This window comes from Anomalospiza imberbis, chromosome 1, assembly GCF_031753505.1.
Source record: "Anomalospiza imberbis isolate Cuckoo-Finch-1a 21T00152 chromosome 1, ASM3175350v1, whole genome shotgun sequence".
NCBI classification, from domain to species: domain Eukaryota; kingdom Metazoa; phylum Chordata; class Aves; order Passeriformes; family Viduidae; genus Anomalospiza; species Anomalospiza imberbis.
In genome coordinates, this window is record NC_089681.1 from 71901389 (window position 1) to 71921647 (window position 20259).

The window sequence follows — 20259 nt, forward strand, 5'->3', positions numbered from 1 at the left end:
GGAGGGAAAGAAAATGATTACAGAGAAGGTTGGTAGTCCAGTTTCATACAGACTCTGAAAGATCCACTGTACAAAACTAGAAGTTCATTTCTCTAGCAAGTAGCAGGTTTCTCTTGCCAAGGTCTAGTGTTAACAGTCCAGGTAATAGGTCTGCAGCTTCATAGCTAAAGATCCATAAGAAAGGAGGTGGAACCCCCATTATAATGAAGCACAATATAATTGGTTTAATACTTATAAGAATACCTATAAACTACACATAAAAAACAATGCATTTAAACATTTTTCTAGATTTTAATGTTAGACTGATCATTTTTGTTCAACTCAAATCCACGGGCATTATGCTTCTCTAATTATCTGTTCCCATCACATCTGTTGACTGAAGGGCCACAGAGATGGTTAAGCAACTGGAGCATCTCTCCGACGAGGAGAGGAGAGGAGAGGAGAGGAGAGGAGAGGAGAGGAGAGGAGAGGAGAGGAGAGGAGAGGAGAGGAGAGGAGAGGAGAGGAGAGGAGAGGAGAGGAGAGGAGAGGAGAGGAGAGGAGAGGAGAGGAGAGGAGAGGAGAGGAGAGGAGAGGAGAGGAGAGGAGAGGAGAGGAGAGGAGAGGAGAGGAGAGGAGAGGAGAGGAGAGGAGAGGAGAGGAGAGGAGAGGAGAGGAGAGGAGAGGAGAGGAGAGGAGAGGAGAGGAGAGGAGAGGAGAGGAGAGGAGAGGAGAGGAGAGGAGAGGAGAGGAGAGGAGAGGAGAGGAGAGGAGAGGAGAGGAGAGGAGAGGAGAGGAGAGGAGAGGAGAGGAGAGGAGAGGAGAGGAGAGGAGAGGAGAGGAGAGGAGAGGAGAGGAGAGGAGAGGAGAGGAGAGGAGAGGAGAGGAGAGGAGAGGAGAGGAGAGGAGAGGAGAGGAGAGGAGAGGAGAGGAGAGGAGAGGAGAGGAGAGGAGAGGAGAGGAGAGGAGAGGAGATCAATATGTACAAACCCTAAAGGAAGCATACAATGAAGAAGATGCAGGGTGTTCAGTGGTACCCAGTGACAGGACCAGAGACAGTGGGCACAAACTGAAACACAGGAGGCTTCAACATCAGGGGACACTGTTGAAGAAAGGGTGACTGAGCATTGGCACAGATAGCCCAGAGATCTTCTGGAGTCTCTTTCCTTGGAGATATTCAAAAACCACCCAGACATGTCCCTGGACAACTGGTTCTGGGAGGCCCAGCAAGCATTGGACCAGATGACCATCAGAGACCCCTGCCAACTTCAAGTGTTCTGTGATTCTGTCCTAACTAATTTATGTGTTTTATTGATATTTCTATTTATCTCTGGCACTCCTCATGTACTTCCATGTTAACACCTGACCAAACGCAGACTTACTAATTCCCTGGAGTGTTATTCCAAAATACCATAATTATAAATTTCAAATAATTCACTTCCACTTTCCACTTGGCAATGTGGATTGCCAGTACCATGTGGGAGCATAGTTCTCATCTGCAAAAAGGGCACAATGTAAGAGGCGTAACAGTCAAATGGGTACCCCTAATCAGGATTCCAGCCCAAAGATAAAGCTTTTTGTTTAGGGAACTTGCTGTTCAGAAGAGAGTTCCCACTGTTGGCTCCTGCAGCTGTGAGCGCTTAGCATTTTTGTAACTCAGGCTACACGTTTCCATTTAACTATCTAGAAAGTGAGAAGGAATCTTATACAAATTATGGAAAACTTTAAGAGTCTTGATCTTCCAGACTTTGCAAGATGTGATGTCCAGTGTTCTCCTTCTGAGTATCTCTGATAAAGCATGTGTTTGATGAGACAAGAATACAAAAACAAATTAAAGGCTGACAGTGCACAACTGGCAATGTTAACAGTGGTAATACTGAAATGAGGATTTGTGCCTCAAAGCCCAAGTAGTCAATTTTCTAACTTCAAAGTGTTCATATTTATAAACTCAGTTATTATGTTTTAGAAACTTTTTATTAAAACCAAAAATATTTCAAAATCTTTTGAAATATACTTTCACTTAGAACCATACTCCCTCTTTAGTGGGAGTAAGCTGATCCTTCTCCCACTCTGGTCTTAGACCTCATTTCCTCTTTTGTTTTTGTTTTCACTTTACCTTTGATTCAAGCAAATCAAAAAGACTTGCACCTTTCATTACTAGTCACTCTGAAATTTTAAGTAAGGTGCTAGAAACATATTTTGACCGTCCTTACAATTTTCTGGTATCAGAATAGATCCTAGTTCCATGAAAGAAAAAAAGTTTTTGTACTGCTATGACAAAGAATGTTCACTCTGTGAACACTGAGTGGGGTTTTTTCAGTAGCTGACCAGGTTTGGAGTGCTCTGCAGAAAGGTAAAATGAGGTGAATCTTTTCAGAATTTAGTTAAAAAGATCCACTGAGCATATGAAAATTATCATTTTAAGAAGTTAATAACTCGGCTAACCTCATGCAGACAACAAGAGGAAAACTTCCTCCACAAATTAGAGGCATTACCATTCTTCGAAAATGGTTTTCTTTACACTACAGTACAGAAATTAATCCTCTAAACATATAAACTATTTCAAGCAAAGCAACAAGAATTTTTTTCAGAGAAATATTCCTCACATGAGAAACTCTAGTTCTGCTGGGATTTTTTCACTAATGTGCTAATTATTTGTCCCAAACATTATTATATCTAAGTCTCATATTGCAAAAAGTTTGATTTTTTAAATCTTATATCCAGACAGAAAAAAAAGCCCTACAAAACTGTAATTCAGTCTCATCAACCTCCTTCAGCTCACTGTGTCAGACATATTCAAGAGATGTGGCAGGTCCTGACTTAAACAGCTGCCCTGTTCTCAGGTATTGGCACAACAATTCTTTTCTGTTCTCCACCCTGCCTCACATTGCAGAAGGTTTTCTTTTTTTTTTTTTTTCAGATCAGCTATATCTCTGAAAAGTGGACATAGTTTTTTTTAAATTAAAAGAAGGGAGGTAATATGAGGGTAAGGTTTTATCCTTACTGCCTAATTATGTCACCTTTTAAAACCATTTTCTTTCCTTTGAGGGATGATTCCTTTGATTTAATGTGTGTGTAACATCAGCTAATTATTTTTATCTACTATGCCTAGATAAAACAAGGAAACAGATAAAAAAATAAGGTGACACATAAAAAATCAGATAGAATAAAGCTTGTGTGTATAAAAATATCAGAACTTCTATCTGAAATGGAAAATTTAGAGGGACTTAATTTGCAGTTCTGTGTTCTTAGGAAAACTTCATACTGTTTTAAGTCTTTTTTAATGAATCTCTCTCCCAAGAGACAGCAGTAAGAAGAACAGCTTCAGTGTGTACACGAAATAACAAAAGAAACTATACAACATGGCTGTCAAATTTATGTCAATTTTATGTAAGTAAGGAACATCAAAAATCAGATACCACTACACATCTTTATCTTATTTTCCTCCCAAATCTCTGTCTAAATTAAAGTCATTTTAGATGCTACTATTGAAAAATTAGATAAATTTTAAAGTAGGTATTAGGTATTTCATTTGAAATGGGCCCTTTTATACTGTCACACTGCAAATAGCAGAGCTAAATATAATTTGTCATCTTGTCTCTAGAAGTATACCTTACATCTCAATTTCAGCAGAGAATGAATGTTTTGTCTGTTAATCCCAGTAGGCACCAGCTCACATCTCTAAGACTTCACATAATTTGTCCCAGCACTGCTAAAACTGGCAATTTTGTGCAGGAAGGAAATTCAGGAATAAAATTAAACTGGTTCATTTGAAGACACTAGATGCCACTTACCCTATTGAGTCAGCACTCTCTACAAAAACTTTAAACAGCCTTTGGCTTCTCCTGACTGATTCTAATTTTGCTTTGTGTTGTCACTTCACTTTTTTTTACCAAATGTAAATGATAGGTAGCAGAGTATGTCTCCTGCAAGGCACACACGTGGCAGTGGTGCTACACTTAAGCAATGGGTTTTGACTGGCTACCAACAGAACCACAAGCCACCTCACTCTAAAGCAAGTCATTAAAAGTCAGGTTATTTCTTCAGCTATTTTATAATTATCATCAAGTAGGCCAGAAAAATTGTCCTACTTCAGTTATATTTGAGATGATTTATTGAGTCAGAAAACAAGGCAGAATTAACAGAATTCAGAGCAAAATATGTTTAAAATTCCATAGACTTTTAGACTAAAAAGAATTTATGTGTGTTCCAAAGAACAAAAAAAACCCTTAAGTTTAAAAGCTGTATAATAATAACATTCATTTCAAAGAGATTTTTAATTTCCTTTGAGGGTGAGAATATATTCCCATATGAATATGAAAGTGCTAATCAGGTATCCTCCTGAGCAGTAACATTTTATTCATACAATATATATAAATGCAAGAAGTACATCTTCTAAGACTGTTCAAGAAACATTTTTCTGTCTTTACCTATACACAGCTCTATCCATTCCTGAATGAATACATGAATGTGATACCAGACAAAGGTACCTCTTAGTGTTTTCATTACTACTGGTTTTGCAGCTATATACATGTGTGCAATGAAGAACAGGCATCTAAAGATACAGATGAATGATGCAGAAGAACATAAGTGGTAGGGACACAATTTATAAAATCCCAAGTAGCTCAAGCTAAGATGCATGTCAAATATTCAGAATACTGCTTAACCCTCACCTGTACTGCTAAGAAAATCAAATTCTTCTCAGACACTCTGAATGGACTATCATTGCTTCCTCTTATTTTAATTTTTGTAGCATAGTCTAAGCATATTTCGATACAATTCAATTTTGCAACATTACTGAAAATACCAGCCTTAAACCCACAAGGTTCTTCCATCAAATCCAGAATGAGAAATTTGTGTATAAAAGTTGTTTATATCACACAATTCGCTGAATGTTGATGCTTGCAAGTGACTATATATGGATCAAATGAGAAAGACAACTTTCAGAGCATCCTCTCAACACCCCCCATTCTAATATTTATATACATTGATAAATCTCCTCTCAGTCTTCTCCTGTCAAGGCTGAACAGGTCCAACTCCCTCAGTCTCACCTCACAGAAGAGATGCTTCAGACCCTACTCATCTTTGCTGCTCTCCGCTGCACACACTCCAGGAGCTCCATATCTTTCTTTGTCCTTAGGAGTCCAGAGCTGCACACAGCACTCCAGATGTGGCCTCACCAGAGTACAGGGGCAGGATCACCTCTCTCGACCTGCTGGCAGTGCTCTTACCAATGCACGCCAGGATACCATTGGCCTTCCTGGCCCCCAGGGCACACAGCTGGCTCATGGATAACCTGTCCATCAGGACTCCCAGGTCCTTCTTCACAGAGCTGCTTTCCAGCCTGGGATTATTCTTCCCCAGGTGCAGGACCCTGCACTTGCCTTTGTTGAATTTCAGAAGGTTCCTTTCCACCCATCTCTCCAGCCTGTCAAGGTCCCTCTGAGGGGCTGCACAGACTTCTGGAGTATCGGCCACTCCTCCAGCTTTGTGTCACCAGAGAACTTGCTGAGGAGACATCTGCCCCTTCAGCCACGTCACTGATGAAAGGTTAAACAATACTGGGCCCAGTACTGACCCTTAGGTGACACCAGTAGGCCTCCAACTAGACTGGGACATTGATCACAATCCTCTGAGAGCTGGCATTCAGCCATTTCCCAATCCACCCCACTGTCCACTCATCCAACCCCCACTTCCTGAACTTGCCTGTAAGCACTTACAGTTACTAAGAGTAAACACACTAAACTGAGAATTCCTGAATCTTTTGATATTTTTTAAAGCAACAAAATTAATTACATCATGATATATGAAAACTACAGGACTGTTTTAAATTTTTCTTTCTTAGAAAACTTAGGTCACTTTTTTGTTTAAAATAATATCCTAATAAAATCTGAATTGCAAATATGTAGTTACTTATATCCTTGCAAACGAAAAGAAAAAGACATTTTTCTTTCCCTCATAAGGCTACTTCAAGAAATAAATTTGGAGCAGGCTGTAAAATTCTTGTTTGACAAGAATATCTGCATACAACACAATACATACACACAGAGACCAAACTTTGAAAAGTTGTTGCTAAATATTTCAGGGTCAGCAAAATGTAAATGAACAGTTGTCTCTGATGCATTTTGCAGGACAGATAGACAGACCCTTTCTACAAAATCTTTCGTCTTCACAAAGGCAGAAAGGCTCAAGCTATTTCCTCTGCAGTATGGGACTAATATTCTACTACTTTTGAGTGCAAAAAACTTAAAACTGTGCTTATTTCATAATTCTGCTGACTTTAATAGTGCCCTTAAGTTGACACCTACTGAATATAGCTTTTCAGTGTATCTAATACCCAAAAAAAGAATTGCCATTTTTAATACTTGTTTATAATCCAGACTTGCAGACAGAAGTACAGTTTATCCCAGTCTGGGAAATTTATGAGGACTCTGATTCTGGAATATTACTCTGGAATCAGAGTAATAATTCAGATCAGTCCTCATGTGGTTCTGTCATTATAATGCAGCAGCAGATTTCTCATATTTAAACTGGAATAAAGCCTGCATATTTTGAAATCAGGAAATCCACCTGAATATCCAAAAATAAATACTTTGGAATGATTATTTCCAAATAGCAATTTCAATTCCATTTGTTGGCAAGCTCTTCTGGACACATGAACACCTAGTAATGGTTTAGACCACATACTTGTTATTAGCTTATACAGTATCGGTATATAGGAATAATTATTTTACTATTCAATGTTATAGAGTGTTTATTACCAGGAAAACAGGTTTCTACTGAGTGTGAGGGTACTTCTGAGGATGCAAAATCTACAGCTAGGGCAAAATAAAGGAATGCAAAAGTGGCTGAAATACTTAATCAATAATCTTACTGGAGTTCTAGGAATGAAATAAAGTATATTTTCTTCTGTTAGTTAATTCAGTATCCTTTTTAGCACTGTGCTGAGTTTTCTTGTGTATGTACAGATTGCTTAACTGATGGCTCATAAAGACACCAAAATAAGAATAAAGAAGTTCAAAGAGCAAAAGGTTAGTTATAGTAGAATAGCTATGATAACATGACTTAGCAAGACAAGCTTGCAACCTAGTAGTATCTTAGGTATATATTGTAAAAAAAAAAAAAAATACTCAAAAATTTCCAGAAGTTGTCAGGTTTTTTTATGTCAGAGAAGTCACTATTTGTACAGCTTTTAGCAGAGGGCACTATTTATTTACTTAGACATAACATCATAGCAGGATTAGTTTTCAAGCCTTTCAAGTGTGTGAAACCTATCTTCCATCAGAAATACCAATCCTTGACCCTTGCTTGGTTAGATTTTAAAGAACATTGGGCTGATAAAGACTTTCGTTGTCCTTTCAGACCTAATGCACTGAAAATGCCAGTACAAAGTATAACTTTGACAAATTTGCCTCAGAAAAAAATCACTGCCATCCAGGGTTGCTTTTGAAGGCTACAGCTGCCAACAAAAGAAAGCTGACTGTTTCTTTGTTTCAGGGAACAGAGTCTCTACCCCATGACACAGATCTTCTTCCTTATTATGGGTGCATAGAACCTTCAAAGTGAAACAGAGACACTGAATTTTAGTGAGTTTAAATTATCTTCTCATGATAATTATTCTGTTTATCTCACATTATAGTTAAATAGCAGATATATAAAAGTCAGTTGTGCTTCATGCTTGGCCTACTCAACTGTGAAGAAGTAGAGAGAGATGGAGAATTCATCTGTGAAAACAGCTCCAGTGAATATCATTGATGGACTTCTCTAAAAGTTTGATAAACGTGTGAATTGCAATACCCAGGTGATAATAACCTGGTCAAACCTTAAGGATTTTCCCCAAGAGAGCTGAATTTAGGTAACTGCTCCGCTCTTCCTGCACCTTGAAGATGGCAGGGGTTTTTTGCGAACTGATTCTCCAAACTACTGACACATCCCAGATTACTTTTCTCTAGCTGTCTCTCAAAACCAGCACAATTATGACAGGATGTTTAAAACTATTCAGGCATTAGCAGAAGTCTGTATGAGATACCCTCCAACTGCCCCCCATGGAAACTGGCAATCCAAATAACTGGCATGGGCAACTCATGAATGATGGAAACATCAGGGCATAATGGAAAGTGCTGAGCAACGTTAACTATGGGTGTGACAACAGGTTTCGCCTGTGGTAAGGTCTGCTGTCACAGTGCAGCAAACCACACTTAAAACACAAAAAACCCAAACCAAACAAAAAAACCCAAACCAAACCAAAAACCAAAACCAAAACCATCAAAAAAACCTCAAAAAATTGCCTCCAAATGTATTTTCAAGACCCTTTGTTAACAATGTTTATGGGAGTAGAGTCATGACTGGAGTGTGCTGAAGCAGATGGACTATCTGTTAGAGCAGCAACAGGTCACAGGGTCCCTCCACTTCTGAAAAGTGCTGGAGGAACAGACTTATGATGTGCAGAGCATATTAGAGTGATTATTAAGGAGACAAATTACAAATAAAAGCAACAACCACACGCTTTGGAGGCTACTGTGGGAAGATGAAACAATGAATAATGAAAAACAATTAAAATGGACAATCTTAAAAAAATTATCTTGACATTGAGATATTAGCTTATGAAAGAGTCTGCTCAATGGAGACACTGACGTTGTATTGTCTGAAAGCTCAGCAAGAAACCTAAACAAAGAGATTAGATAAGATTAGGCACTGAGCACTCTGCCATTTAGACAAAAAGAGCAGATGAGGTAGAATGTCTTCAACATTTTGACTTTGTTAAGGCTGTTATTCATACACAAGCATGCCCTATTCCTCAATAATTATGTGAAGTGGATACTGAAGAGTACACGTCCTTGATCTGGGGAACAGACTGTAGTTATCATTGATGGAATTTCAGAATGAAGCTTTGGCACATTTAGACAGCCTTAAGTATGATAAATGTGAATAAATAAATTAAAATAATACAAAAAAAGCCCCAAAACCCACTATGCTCCAAGGCATTGCCTTAGGTAAGGTTTACCCATTGCTACAGTATTGACATAATAGTTAGCAACATAATAGAAGAATGTGAGTATTAAAGCACCCAGAAATGCAATGAGCAAATTTAAGAGGTTTCAATGCCTGGAGAAATGTATAGCCCCAAGTAATGTACTTGTACTCTGTCTACATGCAAAAAAAGAAAAAAAAAAAAAAAGAAAAAAAAAAAAAGAAATCCAGCACAAGCCAGGAAAAACCTAGTCAAACCAAAAGTAAATTATAGGTGAGAGAAAGATTACACCTGCATTCTTCAAATAATCTGAGTCCCTAATGATAGATGAAAAGGAAATTACTTTTTTTGTCTGGATCACATCAGTAAATCCTCTCCTTTTTCACAAAACAGAGCTACAATTGATGGTGAACTCTTTAACCAAGAAGGAAGCAAGGATGGCAATCCTTTTGGTGCAATGAATATTTAATTACTACAAGAGAAGTCATACAACTACAAAAGACATGACTGAAAAACCCCACAAGGAATCATTTTATCTCCTTTTAAATAAGTCATTCCACTGTAAGATGAGACTTCATATACCTCTGGGCAAAGGAATAAATTATCATTTGAGCAGTGTTTGAGGCATTTAACTACTGTTCTCAGTAAAATGGGAAAGGCTCCACTTTTTTTGTTTTGTTTTCTTTTGTTCTAAGAGAAATTTTAAAAATTAGACAATTAGAGCCCCCTGCAAAAATAGGGAGGGGAATGAATAGCCTGCAGCTATGCATGGGGCCTGTGATTTGAAACAGCAGTCCTACCCTGCAAGGGCTGAAGCATGTTTGGGCCCCGCAGCTGGAATAAAATTGCCATGCCTTGGGAATTGTCCTGAGAGAAGGAGAGGTACCAGGGACCTTGGGCATTCACACTTCATTAAAAACAAAGTGAGGCACCAGCCTTGAAATGTCCAGTGGACTACAGGCTTGGTGTAAATACTCACCACCACACATCCTTTTTCAAACTCTGTGAACCAAGGAAAGATGAAATTTCCAAGGAAACTGAAACCTGGTCCTACGTAGGCCGCTAAAGCAACAAAATGCTTGAAGCAGAGACTTGCCCTTATAAAACTTTTCCCTAAAGTAAGCTTTGCAGGACTTCCAATGGGGCTTTAAGTGTTCTTCTATTTCAATAAAAAATACCAAAAATATGCTATATAAGACAGCATAAACAAAAACCGGGCGGGTAAAAAACTGTAAAAGGTAGAATTCTTCCCTTCCCTGGTCTACTTGTTTTCTATGGCACACCTTTACCTTCAGTCTTGTCTTCAACTCTGTAGCCTTTCACTGGCTTCCTGCATGGTACCAATTCCCACGGTGAACCAGGCCCCTTGGAAATGTCCTTCCACTGTCACCAAGCCACAGCTTTAGCACACCTGTGACCCGTGGCCACTTCCCTGCTGTGACCAAGTGTGTTGTCCCTGTGATGGCCAGAAATGTCTCTACCTGCAAATGGTCACGCTGCCTTTTATGGGAGGTGTGATATCTTTGCTGTGCAAATAATGTCTCTGTGAGCCTGAGTGTAGCAGCCAAGAGAGGCAACTAGCAGCCTTTCTCCCTCCTTTAACAGCCCAGCTTTTCAGAGGAATGTGTGTTAAACAAGGTGAAGCTAAATCAAGCTAAAAAACCAACCACATGCCTCTGTCACAGCTCTCAAAACCTCATGACTGGTTCAGAGTCTGTCTGATGTAACACAAAACAATCATACCGAATTACCAGGACCACACATACCAAAAGGGAAGCTACAACTAACTAGATGAAATTAACAATCTCTAACAGCATGTTCTGCAACCCAGATGTATTTTCAGATAGCCTACTGAAAAAGTTGTGTGCTAAACTTTAAGTCCCTTAATTATCATAATACGGTCTAAAAACAGGTGATTATTTTTAAGTTATTCTCTTTCTTTGATTGGGCCACTGTTGGCTGCATAGCCCTTTTACCTAGTAGAATAATCACATTTTTACATTACAGTTTGCTGATCTAACACTAGCTTTAAATAGCCACTTTTCAAAGTACTCTTGAGTCTCAGTTCATGCAACCCAATTTGCTTCAGAATTCTCAGAGATATTGTTTATTCAGTTATAAAATAGCTTTAAAAAAACCCCAAAACCCCCTAAATTTGTTCAAGTCACAAACTTTACATATATCAAACCAGCAGCTATATTGCACTTTACCAGGTAACTGTTTTCTATATAAAACATTTCTTACTGTTTCACTTCACAATTTAAAATCTACATAATGACACTTCAATTCCTTGAGAGCCTCAGCTAGTCCTAACAAGTTAGCACAAGCAGTCAAGACGCTTTTGATAAACAGTGTACTCAGGAAGTCATTGTTGAGAGAGACAATTAATTTGGATTCCTACTTGCAGTCATTTATCCTTCCCATTTTTCTGCAACCCCCTGCATGTATTTTTCTCCAGTCAAATAAAGCTAGCTGATTCTTCATACCTGTATGTTTTGTAAAAGAGACATCTCTTCAGGGGGACCTTAATCACATGCTCCTGAAGGCCCACGAAAAGGACACTCTGGCTGTGCAGGATCTGAAGGCTCCTGACGGGCTCTCGCTGACTTTTCGGCAGGAGCTCAATTTCCTCAAGCAGGCAGCTGCTTGAAGTCTGGTTCATTGGGGCAAGTACTTTCTTAATAGTGCCATAGTCTGAAAAGGCAAGAGGAAAATGAGTTACTAAAAATCACACTAGCAATTCTATTTGCTTGGTGTCATTCAGAGAAAAAAATCCTTGAGTTGGTTGTTTCCAATGAAGCCTCAGAACACAGGATTATTTTGACTGAAGTTTCCTAAATAGATAATAGTACAGTGAAAAGAACTTAGAAAACTTTAAAGTCTGTTTTCATGTGATGCAATACATTAAAAAAAAGAAAATAAAAAAGTGTAAAATTATTAGTGCAGAACAGCCTAGAGAGCACTAGTCACAAGAAAACAAGGTTTCAAAGACTGGCTTTATTAATGCACTTTCATGCCAAGGGTTACTGACTTCGGTCTACTGGATTGTCCTACACCTTACTATATTTAAAGCAGTTTTAAAATGTATCACATTCATTTAATAAAGCACATGTATATGAGTATATGCAGGTCTTGAGTCTAGGTGAATATGAATGAATGAGTCTGAATCCCTTCTTCTGACTTATCCTGATATTGACTTCTGAAAAATCAAAGCTTTTAGCATTCACTCTTTGCTTCTATTCTTAATGCAATTTCTCAGGAAAGATAGTAACGCATTGAAAACCAGTGTCAGAGTATATGATAAGATTTATGATTCACACTTGCAAAGTTTTAAAATAATTTAAAAATATCAAAGTACATTTGTTCTGAACACAAAGGATCACATTCTCACACTGATAAATATTTTAGGGAGCTGCAGCATTATGCAATCTTTTATGTGCCAGCAATAGGAAGTATTAAAGATCCAATACTGCAAACACACAGAGATAAGCCCTGAAGTCTGGGAAGACTACCCTTTTGAGTTGGTAATAATGGCAAGGGGAATGTTTGGGAAGGCCTGTTCTGCAGTCCAGAAAACAGGGGGTTTGCTATCACTGGCATAAGGCCGGAGGTTTGGCTCAGAGTTGGCAGCGCAGGCTCTCAGGATGTATCTGGCCCTGGCTTGGCGAGTACTGGTTTTATCCATGGCAGGAAACACCTGGTGGCCACACGTCTGTGTCCCCCTACACCAGCTCCACCCTGGGAGCACCTGAGGCCAAGGGCTGGCACCCCTACACAGTCACTGTTCCCTCCAGGGTAACTGGGACGAGGGAGGGCAACATGACATTCCCAAACTTTGCTTGGGAAGTGGTGAGGAACAGCACGTAAGCAACTTCAAGAAAATACAAAAAAACAGCCTCAAATAGACTCCCAAACTACAGAGAAGAGGGAGAATCAAGATGGCAGTTACTGTTAAAAGCTCCTCATTTTCCTCAGAAAGGCTAAGTATTCAATCCTAAGACCTGGAGTACTACTGGAGAGGAGAGCATACACCAAAGAGCAGGGGAAGTTAATAGGAAGTTTATCTGTAAGATGTAACATTACATTATATTATGTAATTCTATTAAACAGTTACAACCACATTTTAGTGTATAAAATGGATTCCTCTTATTCCATAAAAAACTTTGATCACACCAAATCATGTATGCATGTTAAAATCATCTGCCTAGCCTCTCAAGTTTTAATATAATCACTTCATGCACCTGTTTATGTTTTTCTCCTTTCTTGATATAAGCATGCTTGAGACCATTTTCTAGGAAAAAAGCTTCCAGAAAACTACAATTTTAATTTTATTAACCATTTTGATATTAAAATATCTAATTTGATGATTACTTTTTCTCCCAAACAACCTAAAACAGACTTATATTCAAAACTTAACTGTTTCCAACAGTCAGTTTTGCCCCACAATTAAGAAATAACCAGCTCAGCTCAACAATGTAACAAGCAGTATTTCCACTGATGACTGATGGATGCAAAATCTTGACTATAATTACAGCAAGTTTCATGGTCAAAATATAGTCTGAGACGTGTCCCAAAATTTCAGTGCCTGTATGTGCTCGTTTTGGCTGGGGCAGAATTAATTGTCTTCACATTGGCTGGTATGGGGCTGTGTTTTGGGTTTGTGGGGAGGGGAGGGAGGGGAGGGGAGTGGAGGGACTGCATGGTACTTGGAGGGTGGCTGGGGTTAAATCACAACACTGTGTTAATTACTGAGTGAAAGATGAATGATTTTCTTTTGAGCATAGAAGTTGGAAAAATGTACTAAGCAGTGAGATCGTTTTACAGATGTAAATTAATTGGTATTGCTTTATAGATCAGTCAGTGCAACTCTATATCACATGCTTAATTGGCTGACAACAGATTCGGTATGATTCATTACACATTGTATTTGGCTTGTCACAGTTTTCCTGCACGAGACAAAAATCAGGTACGCATGTATTCAGCATGTGCTTCTTCTACAGACAAATATTTCTTCCTACCACTGTGCTGGGTCTGGCATCTACAGACTGAATCATTTGCTGTCACCTTCCCCAAGAGAAAAAAAAACACATGACTGCAGGCCTCCCTCCCTATGCCTACATACACATTCAATTTAGAAATACAGCTTTGGACAGGAGAATATGATCAAACACAAATACTTTGTGTTTCTTGTGGCTCGTTTATTATAGATGGCAAACTTACAGTTTTTTTATTCAAGTGCATAACCTGGAGATCATGGTTACAGCAGCATACAAACCCAGAAAGAAATAAAATATTCTCACTTTGAGAACTGCAGCACTAATGCCTTCCCCAAGACATCTGTCATTCTTCTTGTTCTTCCTTCTTATCTTGGTATACATTCTCCATTCCTCATATTTCCTTTCTCTCTCTTTCAGCAACTCCCAAACCATTCCTTTTTCGTTTGTTGTCTAAGAGGATCAGCACTCAGAAATGCTGAAAGTCACAACTGACTGAGCTTCAATTGAAGAAAGAGTGTGTGAGATCCCACAGATTATCAGGAAGAAACACTGCTCTTCTCAGGAGAAATGTGGATCATATGCAAACTCAACAAAAAGGAATAGAATGTTACCTGAGATCTGCCTCAATAAACTCCCCCTGCTTCTGACTTTCTGCAACCTATCTTCTCTGCCTTAAATTCCTACTGTGTATGACTTTGATTTTGAAAGGACCATCTGGGAGGCCAAACTAGGGTGAGCATCTGGTTTCACTCCACAACTTTGAAACAGGCACAGATTGAATTGGTGTTATGTTCACTAGTCCATGGTACATAGCTAGGGTGTGTAGATATCAATGTCCTTAAACTATACTAGCATGTAACATGGCTATATCAGACTTCCTTACAGTGGAAAATCATTGCCATTGATTCCACTGCATTCAAAAGCCAGGTGTTCTGCTCCTGTGTTTCCAAATCTACTACAATGTTTGCAACATTATGCACAGCCTCCAGCAAAGACTTCAGATTTCCTAAAGAACTTGTAAAAGCCCCATCTTCAAAAGTGTTGTCTGTCTGGCCATTTTCACACCACAGTTGCATTGCAAAATAGGGTGTAAAAATACGTAAGGAAAAAATAAGTCTGGAACATGGCTCTAGGGCATGGAGTTTTTCAGATCTGTCATAATCTTTCAAGTGAATATTTAGTTATATAATCAAAGTAAGTGTTCACTTCTGCCAAGAAACAGCTGAGAAGGCTAATAACCACAGAGCATCTTAATGGATGTTGCCCACGGACAAAGGGAAAGCTGCAGTTTCATCACAAATGTCAAGCCTGAGCCTAACACCATTTAAGAATTCAAATGAATGGCATCTTTGCATCCTGACTGTAAGCAAGACATACTGGGATAGATCCAGACACCTGACAGCCTTTTTTTAAGGATTGCCAACTATATGGAGGAGTAGTAAAAGATAACTACCTTAGTCAGAATGAGTAAATAATGTGCTTTGTTAACTTGTACTGAAATAGTTTTAAAGAGACTTGCAAAACCAGCAACTGAACAACAGAAATCTAATCACTGTGAATGAAGAGAAAAATTCTTGTTGAAATATTGCTGTTATATGTAGGAGACTATGAAGAACTGCATGGAGAACCTGAGACGGTGTTTTAGAGAACATGCTTGGAGGCAACAAAGTCTGTAAAGAACAAAATTATAATTGGACAAAATGAAAAAATGATTTCTAAAAGTGAAAAATAAAGTTTAAGATGTAAGAGGTGTAAATCATAGCCAGCAATGGAAAACTGCAAGAGTACAGCTGGAATCAGTGTAACATCTTTGGTGGTACCTGCAAAGAAAACAGAAAATGAACATACAAAACAAACAGCAGATGCAACAAACTAACAAACTTGTTATTTCCAGAGTTTCCTAACAGAAATAAAACCACTCAAGGAAGTTTTAGCAAATTCTAGCTATAGAGAAAAATAAATATTTACATGAGCTGTTATGTTTACAAAATATTGCTGCTTTCTTCAAGCCAACAAATCACCACAAGGCAGTACAGAAGTAAGTGCATTTCAGTTCCTCAAAAGAAGAGAAAAAAATCTCCACCCATTCCTTTTTGAGAGGGAAGCATTTTCTATCTTAACTCTTGCCATAGTACCTTGGAGAGTGTATTGGTCTCCAGAAAGCAACTGAACCAGCACGAGGAGACAGAATCCAAACCAGTGGTTTTCAGAAGAGAAGCCTACAGTGTCATCTTTCATTAATGTAGCTAAAAATCACTGATCACTTCTGTTTTCTAAACTATATGAGTTGTAAGCAAAAGAAACTTATAATAGTCTCAAATATCTCTTCAGGACAGCTGTATGCCTATACTTAAGACTGAAGAAACATTCCTGCACTTTCTGAGCACAACACGGTGCCTTTACAAATCTGGAAATCTCCTCACATATACCAAAGAAAAACCTCAAGAAACAGCAAAATCTACTGTAAATTATAAACTGTCAATGTAAGTATGGGCCTGTTTTTTTAAAATTCCCACAAAACATTCTTCAGGGTAATAATACATATTAAGCTGATGGAAAGGATGGGGTCAGTGTGATGGAAAGGGGCAGTCAACACAACACACAGATGCTAAAGCAACATTTGCAACTTCAGGAGATGCTTGTAAGTAAACTTGAGTAAGATACCACCTGTGCAAGAAATACTCTACTCTGTATGTCAAAACATGTGAAAACAGACTCATTGATAAACTTAACAATCTGGCAGCACAATGACCAGGGAGTTTAATAGATGGAGACTTGAGAGAATACATTTTAAAATGCAGCTGAAACAAATATGAATTTTGTATATTTTCAAGAAGTCTAATTTGAAATAGACTTTGGAAAATTATGTTCAATAAGTACTTTAATTTTATCCATTATACACTGGTTTTGCATATAATTCATTGTATACCAATTATTTTTCCCATTGGAAAATAAAAGCATTAAGACAGCATTAAGACTGTTGAAATTAAAGGGAAAAAAATCTGTTAATGTTAAATACCTTGTAAATAATATTTATATGTACATATAAACAGTGTTTATAATAATCATGTAACATTTGTATTAAACACCATAGGAAAAAAAAATAGGGCATTAGGGTCATCTTCAAGGCAGAGGTCTTTCGGAATAATAAATTGAAATACCAAATATAAAACTGATTAACTGAATGTGTAATAGTAAAAAATCAAAGAATCTGTTTTTTTACTATTGCAAGGTGACTGATAAACATTCAGCCACCATGAAAAAATGCATCACCAATATTTTCTTTCCTCCTTTATGGGAACTGGAAAAAGCCCTCCCGTGGAGCAGAATGCGCATTTGGCTAACAGCAGAAAATCATTCCAATGAACAGAAAGTATTAGGTTGCATAAGGGCTTTAATGTGCTCGACACAGAAAAAAAGACACAGGAACAGAAAATGCAGCAGCTGGTTCAGCCTAAAAGGGGAAGCCCAGAATTTATGATCTAGCAATCTGTGTAACATCAAAAAAGATACATATGGTACACAGAATGCAATGGAGTTTAAATCCTACTCTTCTCCGCCCTTTCTAAAAATAACTTTAAAATTAGTTAAATCATCAGTAGAATATGGATATTTAAAGCTTTAGCTATTATCTGTTTTCTCACATGGGGGTGGGGTACAATTAGGTTTAAAGCAAGGGTGTGATTAGAAGACAAGATAATCACGCTCTGTAACTTCATTTTTTTTAACTGTCGGGTTTCTGGGATACATACTTATACTTGAAATCCAAGAATACATTTTTAATTTATGCTCCAGTCTAAAGGATAAATGATAGATTGAGCTTCAACTCTTCTTTTAAAATTAAATATATACTATGGGTAAGCATAGTACTTTTACAATGATTCAGAAAAGGAAAATAACATAGTTTGATTTTAAAATTCCCACCTTAATTTGCAAGTTTAATTTAAACATTTTTATATTTTAAGATGTATATTCATTAATTCTTTAGGGAAAAGAGTGAACTTCAAAATGAATATGGAATTGTGATGCTTCATTAAGATGTAGATTTCAATTTTTATTTTTTCATTTCTCTTTTCATTTGCAGAGCTTCTTTTACATGTTTGTCTCCCCATTTGAAACTAAACCAGTGTTTGAACAATCTGATTAGTGTGATAGTTAATTTTTTCTTTTTCTCAACTTTTAATATATTTTCATGGTGTAATAAAATATATAGATGCGGTTTTTCTACAGGTATCAGACAAAAACTGAGGTGAAAAATCTGAATGTTCTGTTTTGTGGATTTAACAGAGAATGAAATGTGATAAGCTTATGAAGCATTTAAACAATAAGCCATTGTGATTTTCTTACTATTACAGGTCATTATCATGGTGATCATAACAAGGCAAGGGTGGATATTAAGATATAGAGATATAAAGTGCATTTATTAGATCAAAAAGGCAATTATGTAACTGCATAACAAAACTTTCTATGAAATACTGTAGCTGGAAATAGAAAAAAAGAATATTATTGCATTTCCCTGAGCAACATTACAAATTGTTCTGCCTTGTTGATACCAAGATTTATTTTTAAACACCAAAATGGCTAAACAAAATGTTGGCTACCCTCTGTGCCATCACTTGCAGGAAACAGAAAAGCTTTCCATTATTCAGGTATCTTAGTTTTTCTTACTCCGTTACAGGATACTTAAAGAAACAAAAAGCATGCAAGTGACCTGGAAAACTAAAAAATCATGGCTCATTGACATCTAATTAAATTTCAGTAAATTAAATTAACTGATATAAGAAAAAAAAAAAGCTACATTCTGGGACTTTAATATTCTTGCAGTTTGTTCATGTGAGACCTTAGTACAAAATCATGAATATTTCTAGAGTTTTTGTCCCCATGTGAAGTAAAATACAGGCATACAAACATGTCTGTTCTAGGTGTGTTACAGGAAGAAAAGAAAAACCGGGTGTGTTGGTTTTTTATCATTTCAGAATTTAAACCAAATAATTCTTTCCCCATGCTTAATATCCAAGGGCTTTGCATTTCAGAGGTTGTTTATGTAGTACTGCTATTGCTAGAGAACAACAAAAATCTAAGGATCTTTGGTCATATAACAGCATTGCATTTTACAGCTTAAAAGCTTTTAGGAAAGTCAATGGTCATTGCTGCTCTGCTGGTATATTATTAGACAGAGAAGTTAACAAAAATTAGCAGGAAAGCTAAGACTTTAAATTTAAGAAAAAGCAACTCCTAATGAAATAAAATTTCCTGCTTTGTGTCAAACTATATGCAATAGCAAACTTAAACATATACACATAGCAAACTTAAAATGCGACATTCACTTGTCCACTGTCTTCGCAATTAGAAAGGAGAAAAAAAGAAGTGTTAAAAAGGTACATGCATAATTTAATATATTTATTAAAAGCTAATTTTAAATTATATACAAACAGCTATACCACAGAGTGCTTAGTGTATTAACTTAGCTTAGTGGATTTGATTTCAAACACCAAATAGCTGCTTAACTTAAGAAATGGGAAAGATTTGACTCTTTCTCAGAAGAGAGCTTTGGAAGCAGTAGAAGAGAGACACAGAAAAACTTTATATTAAATTATTCTTATCTGGGTAAGACTCCGAGTATTTCTGCAATCTGGTGCAGTTTTGTGTTTCAGTTCTTGGATGCAATGACAGCAGTTTTGAATTATAGTCTATAAAAAGCAAGCACACATAATATTTTGAATTTATGTTCTTTATCTTTGGCTCTGACTCCTTTATATTCCCTCTTTCCTATTATATTTCAAGTAAATATTGATGTTCTTCGGTATAATATTGGAAATTATTTTAAATCAACACTGAAACAAGATCCATTTTTGATAATGCTTGTCAAAAAATGAGGTCTGATGGTCTATCACACATCCCCAGACTTCCATGAAGGGGAGAGAATTTAACTAATTTATCCATTATTAAGAATCTGAACGGAGCAATTTTAACCAAAAACTATTTGCATACCTTCTAAAATTATTAGCAAACTTCTTAATGCCCCAGTGGCTATTCCCAGAGAAATTCAGTTGTACCTCTTCAACTAGAGGACTTTCTCATGGTTGTATATCAGAATTTAATATATATTTATTTTATGAAGGGAACATTTATGGGCTGTCCTTTCTATATGGAATTTTGAACTACTGACTTTAAGAACCTTTTGAATAAAAAAGTGTTGATCTAGGTACTAGTTATTAAAAAATAAAGACCATTCTTCAAAGCCATTTGTCTGGGAGGACAGAAAGAACATACAGATTAATAACATATACAGTTCAATAATGATTGCAGAAC

The 20259-nt window shown here is 37.2% G+C and overlaps 1 protein-coding gene across 4 annotated transcripts in view; it reads right to left on the reverse strand.

Annotated features, from left to right (window-relative positions):
* The window catches only part of SEMA5A (semaphorin 5A), a 312741-nt gene that overhangs the window by 80013 nt on the left and 212469 nt on the right, over positions 1-20259 (reverse strand). For all 4 annotated transcript variants that reach the window (XM_068196491.1, XM_068196502.1, XM_068196480.1 and 1 more), the window contains one exon: positions 11437-11644. In XM_068196491.1, coding sequence (XP_068052592.1) covers positions 11437-11644 — 208 coding nt within the window. The remainder of the gene's footprint in view (positions 1-11436; positions 11645-20259) is intronic.